The 12473-nt window shown below is 40.2% G+C and overlaps 1 protein-coding gene across 2 annotated transcripts in view; it reads left to right on the forward strand.

The window, feature by feature from the left end:
• THSD7B (thrombospondin type 1 domain containing 7B) overlaps positions 1 to 12473 on the forward strand; it is a 529157-nt gene that overhangs the window by 286682 nt on the left and 230002 nt on the right. For both annotated transcript variants that reach the window (XM_045031779.1, XR_006582520.1), the window contains exon 8: positions 9380 to 9571. In XM_045031779.1, the coding sequence (XP_044887714.1) occupies positions 9380 to 9571 (192 nt within the window). The remainder of the gene's footprint in view (positions 1 to 9379; positions 9572 to 12473) is intronic.

The following is a 12473-nucleotide window of genomic DNA, read 5'->3' on the forward strand; positions in this document are numbered from 1 at the left end:
AGACTGAGATGGGACATAACAGTTTTCAAGTACATTAAAGGTTGTTACAAGGAGAAGGGAGAAAAATTGTTGTTCTCAACCTCTGAGTATAGGACAAGCAATGGGCTTAAATTGCAGCAAGAGCGGTTTAGGTTGGACATTAGGAAAAACTTCCTAACTGTCAGAGTGATTAAGCACTGGAATAAATTGCCTAGGGAGGTTGTGGAATCTCCATCATTGGAGATTTCTAAAAGCAGCTTGAACAAACACCTGTCAGAGATGGTCTATATAATACTTAAGTCCTGCCTTGAGTGCAGGGGACTGGACTAGATGACCTCCCTTCCAGTTCTATGATTCTGTGATTTAGCAGGTCTTCACTAGACCCGCTAAACTGACTGCCAATGTATTGATCGCCACACGTTGATCCCCAGGTAAATGTAGAACAGCCCTAAGTTTCTCTGCTACTTCTGTTGATATCCAGTAGATGGCATGGGTCTATAACAAATTTCTTCAATCTGTTTCTTATCGGAAGCTTTTTATGTTTGATTCATTTCCAAAATTGTTTTTCAATATTAGCCCAGATATGAATTGGAATTGCCCCCTCTTTTAAGCAATTTCTTTTAATATTTCAAAGTTATAACCTGTTAGGTGTATATCTTTCAATATTCTTTTTACTGTTGGTGTCATACAATTTATATCATTTCAGGAGTGTAACAATTCTTTAGAGAGAAACCAGACATCTGTGATAGTTCCTAGTCTGCACAGTCTCTCATCTTACTAGAGAGATTAGATATCTAGTAGCTTCTCTTTACATTTTTCAGGGCTTGTCCTGGGATATGCGACATTACATTGGAGGAACAAAGCAGATTATTCATATATAGAGATTTGTATTTCTGGTTCATAAGGCAGACAAATATACAATTTCTAATTTGGGATGAAATCTATATTGGGCATCTTGGGGTATTAGGGAGTTTGACCTCTGGAACTTTTAGTTTTATGTGTCACCAGCAAGCTATTCCTAGCTGGTTTAAACTTAATTTTTTCACAGTCATTTCTGTCTTTGTTAATGTATAGGAAACAAAAGAGCACTTAGCACAGGAAAAGAGGCAGTTATTCCTGTCTGTTGCCCAGTAGGGGTTCTCTTTTGCAAGATGGAGAGATGAAAGTTTTATCTACCTGTAAATTATGGGAGTCTTTGGTTTGATGGACTAACAATAGTTGGAAGACTTCTTATCAATCAAAATTATGTACTTCAACGTACTTCAACTTCAGTTTAATTGATGTTCCCCAGGCGAGGATGTCACATCTGTAGTGATGGTGTGTACATTTGATTCTCATTGTCTTTGGCTCTGAGAGGAAGCTAAAGTTTTAGAATATGCATTGGGGTAATTGATGGTGTTCGTAGTTGCTACAGATAAGTAAAAGGGTAGAAAGAGAACTGTAGCTGTTATCAATACATTTCCAAGGCATATTTGACAGTTATAGCGCTTACACCATTTATGTCCAACTGAAACTTTATTTTAAGATAAGGTGATCAGTAATTTTCTATTAAAACGACTTTTTGATGGAAAATGCAGTTTCTGCAGAATCTGAATTTCCACAGAAATATTTTAATGTTGCCATAGAAATAGATTTTCCATCAAGGAAATAAAAATGAAATATTTCATTTCAGGTTGATTCAACATTAAGTAGCATCTCCTTGTTGTTTCAGCAGTGCCTTATGGGAGCTGTGCTTTGGGTGCTTCATGCCCCTGCTCTGCTCTGTGGGTCTAGCTCCTTGACCAGACTACATTTGGACACGTGCATCGTGGGAGATGTGGTCTGGCCAGGGAGCCAACCCGTAGGAAAAATGAGGACATAAAAATGGTCTATCTTGCCCAGTATCCTGCCTTCTGACAGTGGCTGGTGCCAGGTGCTTCAGAGGGAATGAATAGAACAGGGATGTACCAGAACTACAACTCCCAAGAGGTACCGTGGCACCATAGGCAGATGCAGTTTAATGTTGAACTGACTCAAAATGAAACTTTTTGAGTCCGTTCAACAAACTGCAACAAATGTTTTGATTTGGGAATGTCAAAATATTTTGTTTTAACCAAAAATGTCAAAACAAAATATTTAGACATTTCAGAACTGAAATTTTTCATTCTGTGTAAAAAGTTAATATTTCAGATGGGGGAAAAATCAAAATATCGATTTCTTGTAGGATGTAGATTCAGATTTCCACTTAGCTCTAATTTTGAGTTATACATAAGTCATGTATAGTTAGGCATGGCAGAATTCGGGTTTTTTTTTTAAAATAATTTCAACTAATAAGATCAATGTTTATTTTTAGACATTTTAAAAAATTGTTTATTGATTTAAAAATGTCACAGTTGCGGAAATTGTAGGAGGGTCACACAATGGGGGAGGGGTCATATAATAATTATTTAGCGTCAGGTAGACATTGAGATTCAAAAAGTTAAAAATTTGTAACCATTAAAACACAAATAGTCAAATCACATACCAAAATTTACAAAGTAAATACCCTTAAATCAAATGTTAAGTGTCAAGCCGCATTTTCTTACTTTGCCTATCTGTTTTTTTTTTATTATCATAATTGAAAATATTTTTTCACCTGTTTATGTGTATACAGTAAAATCACTCACATTTAACAATAAAGATCAAATCTTTCCAAGTCTATGTATTGTTCCTGTGCTGCAACTCCATGCTGGGAATAATTTCACCTACAATTACTTGAAATGGGCCGCGCCAAGCTGCAAAATTTACATCCAGAATTGGATTTCCCTAGATTTCAGGAGTGTTTGTTCAGTTCTGTAATGACATTCAGCTCTGAAAACAGTGGCCAGATGCTTTTGTAATGCACATTTTCCATCTATGGTTTTGACATTAGGCGATCCTTAAATTTTGTTTCAGATTATTGGACGCTGACTTTAAGAAACTGGGACTGATTGCCTGTTATGGTTGTCTTTAGAAAGACAGGATATAGTATCTTGATAGATTAGATCATGTTTATTTAGCTCTAATCACCTAGTATTTAGGTGCTGTCCTTCTGTAATAGCATGCAAAACATTATAATCATCCTTTTCAGGATCTCAGATATTTCCCAACATGAAAGAATTCAGAAAAGTAGTGTCAAAAAGTTATTGTTTGGGTTGGGAATCGAATGTAGCCATTAAAAACGGTAGCTTATAGGTGTAAGCCCTTACATTCTCAATGCTTTGTCAACAAATAGCTTGTTTCCAATTATTAGAATAGGTGATTTTTCCCCCACTTAATATGCCAGCCATTGTCTTTTGAACATACAGTTTTATTACCCGTTGTTTTCTGATTGCCAACTACATCTATACCACAAACGGAATAAGGATGCATTTCACCCTTTTGAGGCAGGTCTTCATGAGGCCTGTACACCATTTAAATCCATTGTAGGCCCTCAGAATTGGGAAGAAGAAAATATTGCCCAGACCAAATGCTACCAACTTTTTATCTGTAAATTGCAGAGAAAATCTTCTTCAAAGAGTTTAAACATCATTTCTTGGGACTAATTCTGGGCTGTCTGCCATGTCAAATAAATGTAAGAGACCTTTTGTTAAATTGATCAAGTATTTGGGATCTCAAGAGAGCAAATGAAGGGAGTGATAAGAGCAGTAGGTTAGATTAAATGGGACTTGGATCCAGTCCAGGCCAACTGAAGAGCCCCAGTTAACCAAAGGGTTCCCCCCACAAAAGTGCCCATGTTCCTTTTTCCCTATCTGATTCTGATGCATAAACATCAGCTTTTTAAAACAATATATATATTTTGTGGCTCTGATTACTAATGAGCAATAATTTAACTTTACACAAACATCACAGCAGTTGGCATACGATAAACATGGGTCCAGTCAGTAAACTCTGGGAAATTACTGCATCCAAGGGAAATCATGAAACTCGGAGTCGTCTTTTCAGATGTACCCTGTTGTAGTTTTCCATGGAAAATAAAAAATGCCCATTATATATTTTTTATATGCTATCTTTCTCAGAATCTATTTTGCTAGCAGTCTAAAAAGTGCACACAGTGAATATGACTAAAAATCTAATCAGTTAAGCAAATGTTTTAAAATATCTTTATGCATTTTGTGGCAAAGTCATCTATCAAACCATTGAAATCTGCCTCTTTCTGCTGAAGTGGGAGAGCCATGAACTTGCACTCAAAGTGCTGCTGCTGTCACTGTCATTTGGCTGGAGTCAGAAGTAGTAGTCAGGGTGAAGAATTAGAGAGGGTGGTTGTGTTCCTGGCTCGCTCTCTCATCCAGTACGTGTGGCACATCATAGCTGTCTCCCTCATGAATTCAAAATTAATGAGTACAAGTGCCCTCCTCCAAGCTGGGAGCAGAATCCTGCCATAACTCATCCCTGATGAGAGCGATGCCATGATCTGAGTGAAGTTGCACATACTCTCAACAGGCCTGATCTGAAGTCAATAGAAAGACTTGAATGGATTTCAGTGGGCTTAGCAGAGACAGATTACTGTTCTGTGGGGCCCTGGGCCAGAGCAAGCCGGGGCCCCTCCCCACCCCTTCTGTCTGCAGCCTCCCCTCCCCCCAGCGCCCCAACCCCACTTCCTGGCAGGAGTGCCAGATGGGAGGAGCGGGCCAGGGTGAGGGGTGCCCATTTTTCCAGGACCCCCTAATTAGCCAGGGCCTCTGGGCATGGTGGCCTGGTGGCTAATATGCCACTGGGGCTTAGGATCAGGATGTCCATTACGTTATGCAAGACACCTGAATTCTTGTGCCACAAACTACCCCTTGGAAAAAATCAAGAAAAAAAAACAGGATCCACTTACCACCACATTCTGCATCAAGAGGATTAAATCTTGTTCAAATGGTTTTAGTTGGTCTGGAAACATTTTAGACAGACCGTACAAGGCACAGCACAGATGCTTTCAAAGGCAACGAGGGTTCAAGCACAGAAACAAAAACCAACACTTTTTGATCTGAGGCCCAGCTTCTCTGTCCAGCATCGGCAGCCACTCACAAGCCTCAAGTCCACTATGTAATGTAGACAACTCCCTGCCCTGTGAGAGAAGAAAAGGGGGAGCTGGTGCTTGCAGCATGGCATCTTGGCCTCAAACCCAGTTAGTCCATTCCAGCTCATAACTCTGCTGCTGACTATTTGAATGCTTTCTTCCTATGAATATAAATAACAGAGGATAGATGAATGCAGATACTCACCTAAATTATGTAATCCTCTAGCATTATAGCACCAATGACTTCTTAAAATCCAGCCTCACCTGGATGTACACATGTATGTTACTCACTGCTGCAGAGGCAAGCTGTCAAAATGTTAGCAAGGACGTGGGTATCATAATGACTTAGGGAGACAAGTATATAATTGAAGCGTGGCTTAAGGTTTTGTTTTTTTCCACCTTGGGTATAGGCATGATGTTAGCATCCAGACCAAGGGTGATAAAATGGACTCTTCTGAGGGAATGATTAAACATAGTCTGTAGGTAGAGAGAAAGGAACTTGCCAAGTGCAATGTAGAAATAGTCCTAAATTCAACAGGACCAGAGGCTCTCTTTCAGAGAGGTTTTTGGATTTGATTTTATTATTCAGCAGGCTAGAATAATAGAGTGATCAGGGATGTCAAGTCTGAGGGAGAGGACAAAAATAAAATATTTTTTATGTCTCTTATAGTCTGCCTGCTAGATTCTCTATTACTTCTCATACCATGCTTGGAAAGTTTTATTTGTACCTCAAGGGCAATGAGTCTGTCATTATTGAGGGATATGAATGCAGATACTACTGTGGTCCTACTGACAGCTTTAAGCAGTCTCACTAGTAGCCCTGCCTGTCTTATTTACTCACTGGTACATGTGTTGTCTTGCAAAAGCAATAGAGATTTCTACCCTCTTAGTTATAATTGCATCCTCAGCTGCCTTGCGAGACACACAACTCCCATAATGTGTGAAGTGGGGAAAAGCCAGCTTTCTTTTGCAGCTGGCAGTCTAAATTTTAATTTTTCCCTACTTCTAATTAGGCATAGGTACTCCTTTGTGTTTTTCCTAGATTCATATGAGGTAAAGAAACCTAAAAGGAAAGGTTTGCAATTATCCTAAAGGTGAAAGATGTAACAGTCAAAGTGAGATTGTTACTCATAAAGAGCTCGAGCTGAGCTTTAAAGAATTCAGATATGAGAGCGATTCAACAAAGTTACCAAATCTTGTCTTCCTGCCGGCCTACATATTTTGCGTACACACCCGTATCCATTCATATAATTAAACAGGAGGGTCAGGAAAAGTTTTACAGGGGAATGATTCAACAAAGCTAACCACATTTCTTTTGAATCCATTTACAATTATAGTTTGTGAGATAAAATTCCATCAACAACAAATTATGTCTGCAAAAAGGTACATTTCAATGTTATATGGAATGTTCAAGATTCCTATATGGTTTGTGTAACGAAGTTACAAATAAAATGATTAAGAAATTCTGCTCCATTATTTTTTAAATGAAGCTATTCATTTGTTTTATCTTGCTTTAGAAAAAATAATATCTCTAACAACAATTGGTAAATAGATGCATATTGAAAAGGGGATTTGTGGTAGTCTTAATGTAGACTAGGGCGACCAGACAGCAAAAATCGAGACGGGGGTGGGGCGTAATAGGAGCCTGTATGAGAAAAAGACCCAAAAATCAGGACTAACCCTATAAAATCGGGACATCTGGTCACCGTAATGTAGACTTTTATGATCCAGCTGCTTTGCATCAGACCAGTAGTGTAAAGTAGCTGGAAATCCATCTTAACTGGCTACCTGGGGATCTTCTTTGTGTCATCCTTCATTGTGATAGAACTGATGTAGCAGCTGTACTCCATCCCCACACTTTCTCTCATGTAGGAGGCATTCTGGAAAGAAAAGAGGTGTGACTAGCGTGTCACCATGCTCCTGATATCTCCAGCTATCAGGCTAAGGGCAACTGGGCATCAATGACCCTGGAAAGCCCCAGGATTTGGCGAGAGGGGCATAAAGGTGGCTTAGAACCACCTTTGATCCATCCTCTTGATTTGCACTGAGCTTAAATGGACAAGACAATCTAACCCTCAACTCTCATTCCTAGGGAAATCTCTCATCATTACCCTAAATTCACTATTGTCTTAGAGACTTGCTATTATTTCATTTTGTTCTTAATTGTAATTTTGACATCAGAAATGTTGTTGCTTGATAGTGAGGTTATGAAAATCTTTGTTAAAGAAATAAATTAACTGAACACAATGCCGTGTTTACTCCTCCACTATGTTTTCATTGTGTGCTTTGTTTGGGGTTTTTAATCACATACTGTCATGGCCTGTGTGTTCTGTGTTTTGGGTGAAATCCTAGCTCCACTGAAGAATATGGCAAAACTATTGTTGACTTCAATGGGGTCATGATTTCACACTGAGCCTTAACAGTTCAGTGCTGTGAGCCCTCTTCTTGTTTTCAAACCTCTCCATAGACTTCGTCTGCCTACCATCTCTGGCCTCAACCTTCTGCTCTCTCACCCATGTCCTCTCACTCTCATTCCTCCATTTTTTTTCTTTACATTGCTCTGCCCACCTCCTGCCACAGGGATTACAATCTTGGCATTGCTACCAGGTATCCCACATTTGTTCATGGTTCCCTTGGACTCCCTGGTGCAGTCTCTCTCCTCTCCTATGTGAGATCTAGCAGCTCTGTTTGCTTAGGCTATGTCTACAGTAGCAATTTTATCGGTAAAACTTATGTCATTCAGGGTTGTGAAAAAATTATACCAATTTACACCAATAGAAGAACTGGTGTGGACAGAGCTATGTCTGTGGGAGACACTCTCCTGCCACTCATTGAGGATGGTTTAATTATGCCAACGGGAGAGCTCTCTCCCCTCAGCATAGAGCGGCTACACAGGAGACCTTACAGTGGTGCAGATGCATCAGTAAGTTTCCTAGTGTAGACATAGCCATGTCTCTTAAGGTTTAAGTGAGAAGTACTCCAGGAACTGGCACTCCACTCATTCTGCCTACGCTCCAGCAGAGGTATCAAAACATCAGCTCCCTGGTTTGTGCAAGCAAGAAAGGGGCATATACAATTTGCATTGCTGGATACAAATCCTATAGCTGCAGAATTTTGGTAAATATGGGGCCCTGGTAATAAGTGATTTGTATTGTTCCATCTGAAGGTTATTCATTTCATTCCCTCATGATTGCCATCTCCTAGATTTTTATAAATCTAAAAGGCTTAGTTATTAGCAGTGTTCTCAATTCCCCAGAAGCTGGCCTAAGCTTGTAGATCAAATATCAGACTTAAAACAAATTTTTGTTTTGTTTTTTCAAAGTGTATATATGTCAAACGCTTTTAGTGCTTTCTTTTCAACAGTTTTTTCCATACTGTTCTACACACGTATACACATTTTAAGACTTGTCTACACTTAAAAATCTGCAGCAATGCTGCTGCAGTGTTTCAGTGAAGACTCTACCTACACCGATGGCAGGGGTTCTCCCATTGATTGATGTACGTACATCACCCAGGGCCGGTGCTACCATTAAGGCGAACTAGGCGGTTGCCTAGGGCGCCAAGATTTGGGGGCACCAAAAAGCAGTGCTACCAATTTTTTTTTTACAGCGTTCCTCCCCAAGCGCACGATCAACGCTCCACTTCTCCCTCCTCCCTGGCTTGCAGCGCCAATCAGCCATTTGGCGCCGCAAGCCTGGGAGGAGAATTAGAGCAGGGTCGGTGTGCTTGGGGAGGAGGCTGGGGTGGGGAGGTGCGGCATGGCTCCCCGGGCCGGGAGGATGGGGAGCTGCCGCAGGGCTCCCCACCCCAGCTCACCTCTGCTACACCCCCTCCTCAAGCATGCCGTCGCTGGTCCACTTCTCCTGCCTCCCAGGCTTGCGGCGCCAATCAGCTGTTTGGCGCCACAAGCCTGGGAGGGGAGGAGAATTAGAGCGGGGGTGGCATGCTCGAGGAGGAGACAGAGCAGAGGTGAGCTGGGGTGGGGAGCTGCTGCACGGCTCCCCGGGGAGGGGCGCCTCAGGGCAGAGCGGGGGAGCTGCTACGGGGGGAGCGCCTCAGGGCAGGGGTCGGCAGCGAGCTGGGGGGGGGCGCAAGGTGGAAGTTTCGCCTAGGGCGCAAAACTTCCTTGCACCGGCCCTGACATCACCAGACGTGATAGCTAGGTCAATGGGAGAATTCTCCTGTCAAGCTAGTGCTGTCAACACCAGGAGTTAGGTTGGTTTAACTGCGTTGGTCAGGGGGGTGGATTTTTTACATCCCTGAGCAATGTAGTTATACCAACCTAATTTCCTAGTGTAGATCAGGCCTGATTGTGTATGCAACATAGAACATATTTGTTGAAAATGGTCCCAAACTCACCCCACTTTTTTATGCTTAATTTTGTCTTGTTTGTTTCAGATGAAGAAGTATCACATACCCTTTGCTCAGAGCTTCTCCATCCTGAAACGATGGTTTGTGAAGTACCGTGTGCGATGGACTGTGTCATTAATGACTGGTCAGAATGGTCATCTTGTTCCCACTCATGTTCCAGTAAAAATGCAGAGGGGAAACAAAGCAGAACTAAATCTATCCTGGCACTGCCAGGGGAGGGTGAGTAGAACTGCATTTGGATAAGACCCAAACACCAATATTATAGTCATAATTAATAATACTTCGCACAGAGATGAATCTTTGCACTTACAAAAATCTGTGCAAAGATTAATCTGTGTGGCTAGATTATACCCATTGCCAATATAACTATGTTTTAATGAAAGATATTTAATACATTTTATTCTGTGGATTATTTGATTTTAAGGGGCAGGTTCTCAGCTAGTGGAAATTGTCATAACTCTATTGATTTCAAAAGAGTTATCACAGTTTGCACCAGCTGAGGATCTGCCACCCCTAAAAGAGGAATCACACGCGTGTGCACACGCATGCACACACACACACACATAAAATAAATGTATGGCACAAACTCTCGATACCTATGTAACTGTATAGAAGCATATTAGTTCCAGTCTAGAAGAGAACAGAAATATGTGTAAAATCAGATACTATAAAAGCAAAAACATGTTATATATATTAGAGTCATCAAATGTGCTCCGGGTTCTTGAATTTTAGAATGATGTAAATAGCTTTATAGCTGCGTCCCTTTCTCTGGCTCTTCAAAGACACATACATTAGGCATGTGTTTCTGGCTTACAATAACACACCTGGTGGACTACATTATGGTGGTTCTTCTACTGGCACAATTTTGTACAAAGGCTTCTTCTCAAGCACAGAATTCATACAACTTCTTGGTTTTAGCATGTGCAGATCTGTGATCAGGATTGGGCCATTGCTGTTCTCTATGCAACAGAAAGTCAGAAAATACCAATATCATTTTTAAAAATGGTCTGTGTCCTATCTGATGGTGACAATTCCATCAGATATGACAGACTAAGAAGTACTGGGTCAGCATTTGGATGTCAGATCTCTAAGGCCTTGTCTATGTTCTAAAAAATAACCTTTATTGTCAGCAATGCGTGCAACTAACTTGGTGCTTAACCATACTTTCCCCACAAGTAAAGAAAAATCTCTATTAAACACCATTTAGAAATCATCATTAAAACCACAGGTTATGTTTGTGTGTCAGCTTAAGCTTGCAAATGCATCCTCATATGAGTTATCTTTATTCACATAAATGGCCCCCATTAAAGTTTGTAAAGAACATTGGGATGAAAACTGCTATATAAGTATAGACAGAATGGCAACTGTTATTAAAAAAGACTAAAAGGTGGCAAATTATTAAAATAAAAAATTAAAGTAAGCTGCATATTTCCCATGAAGGTAGCAATATGTTCTGAAATGCAAACAAAATAGATGCAGAATTTCAAAAGCAAAATAAAAACCAGAATTGTTAATTTGAAAGAAAATACATGTGCAAATACGCATGCTCTACAATCACAAGAATATATGATCTGAAAACCTAAAATAGAAGTGAAATGCTTTGAACTGAAGACTTTGAATTTCTCAAAAAGAAATAAAACATAAATAACAATCAAAAGCCACAAGTCTTTCTGAACATTCTGAACAATGAATAAAACAGTCTACTGTACAATACCAGGAAAAGATAAATACTGCTGTCTATCAGGATAAAAAGGGAGAAAAGGACAATAATATGACTTTAGTGAGACAAGGAAGGAGAGGTAATATCTTTTATTGGACCAGCATCTGTTGGCAAGAGAGACAAGCTTTCAAGCTTATACAGAGCTTTCCTTCATGTCTGAGAAATGTACTCAGAGGGTGTATCTACACAGCAAAGAAAAACCCACGTCTGGCCCATATCAGCTGACTCAGGCTCATGGGGCTCAGACTGTGAGGCTGTTTCACTGAATTTCATATGCCATTTTGTTGCCCAGTCACCTGCGTTTGTGAGATCCCTTTGTAACTCTTTGCAATCTGCTTTGGACTTAATTATCCTGAGAAATTTTACATTGTCTGCATACTTTGCCACCTCACCGTTTACCCCTTTTTCTAGATAATTTATGAATATGTTGAACAGCCCTGGTCCCAGTACAGACCCTTGGGAGATCCCTCTATTACCTCTCTCCATTTATTCCTACCCTTTGTTTCCTATCTTTTAACCAGTTACTGATCCATGAGAGCACCTTCTCTGTTATCCGAATGACAGCTTACTTTGCTTAAGAGCCTTTGGTGATGGATCTTGTCAAAAGCTTTCTGAAAGTCCAAGTAGACTATATTCACTGGATCACCTTCATCCACGTGCTTGTTGATCCCCACAAAGAATGAGTAGATTGCTGAGGCATGATTTCTCTTTACAAAAACCGTGTTGACTCTTCTCCAACAAATTATGTTCATCAGGATTATCAGATACATAGTTCATCACTATAGTTTCAACCAATTTTCCTGATATTGAAGTTATGCTTACCAGCCTGTAATTGCCAAGGTTGCCTCTGGAGCCTTTTTAAAAAATTGGTGTCACGAAGCTATCCTCCAGTCATCTGGTAAAGAAGCTGATATAAGCAATAGGTTACATACTATGGTTAGAAGTTCTGTAATTTCGTATTTGAGTTTCTTCATCTGGTTCTGATGACTTATTGCTTCATCATCTGGTTCTGATGACTTATTGCTGGGTGACTTATTGCTGTTTAATTTATCAAATTGTTCCAAAACCACCTCTACTCACACTTCAATCCAGGACAGTTCCTCATATTTATCAGCTAAAAAGAATGGTTCAGGTGTGGGAATCTCCCTCACATCATCTGAGATGAAGACTGATGCAAATAATTCATTTGGCTTCTCCGCAATGGCGATGTCTTCTTTGAATGCTCCTTTAGCACCTTGATAGTCCAGTGGCCTGACTGATTGTTTGGCAGACTACTTAAAAAAATACCTATAGTTTTTGTGTCTTTTACTAGTTCTTCACATTCTTTTTTGGCCTGCTTAATTATACTTTTACACTTGACTTGCCAGAGTTTATGTTCCTCAGAAGGATTTGACTTCTAAT

The sequence above is a fragment of the Mauremys mutica genome, chromosome 10, assembly GCF_020497125.1.
Source record: "Mauremys mutica isolate MM-2020 ecotype Southern chromosome 10, ASM2049712v1, whole genome shotgun sequence".
In the NCBI taxonomy this organism is placed as follows: Eukaryota; Metazoa; Chordata; order Testudines; family Geoemydidae; genus Mauremys; species Mauremys mutica.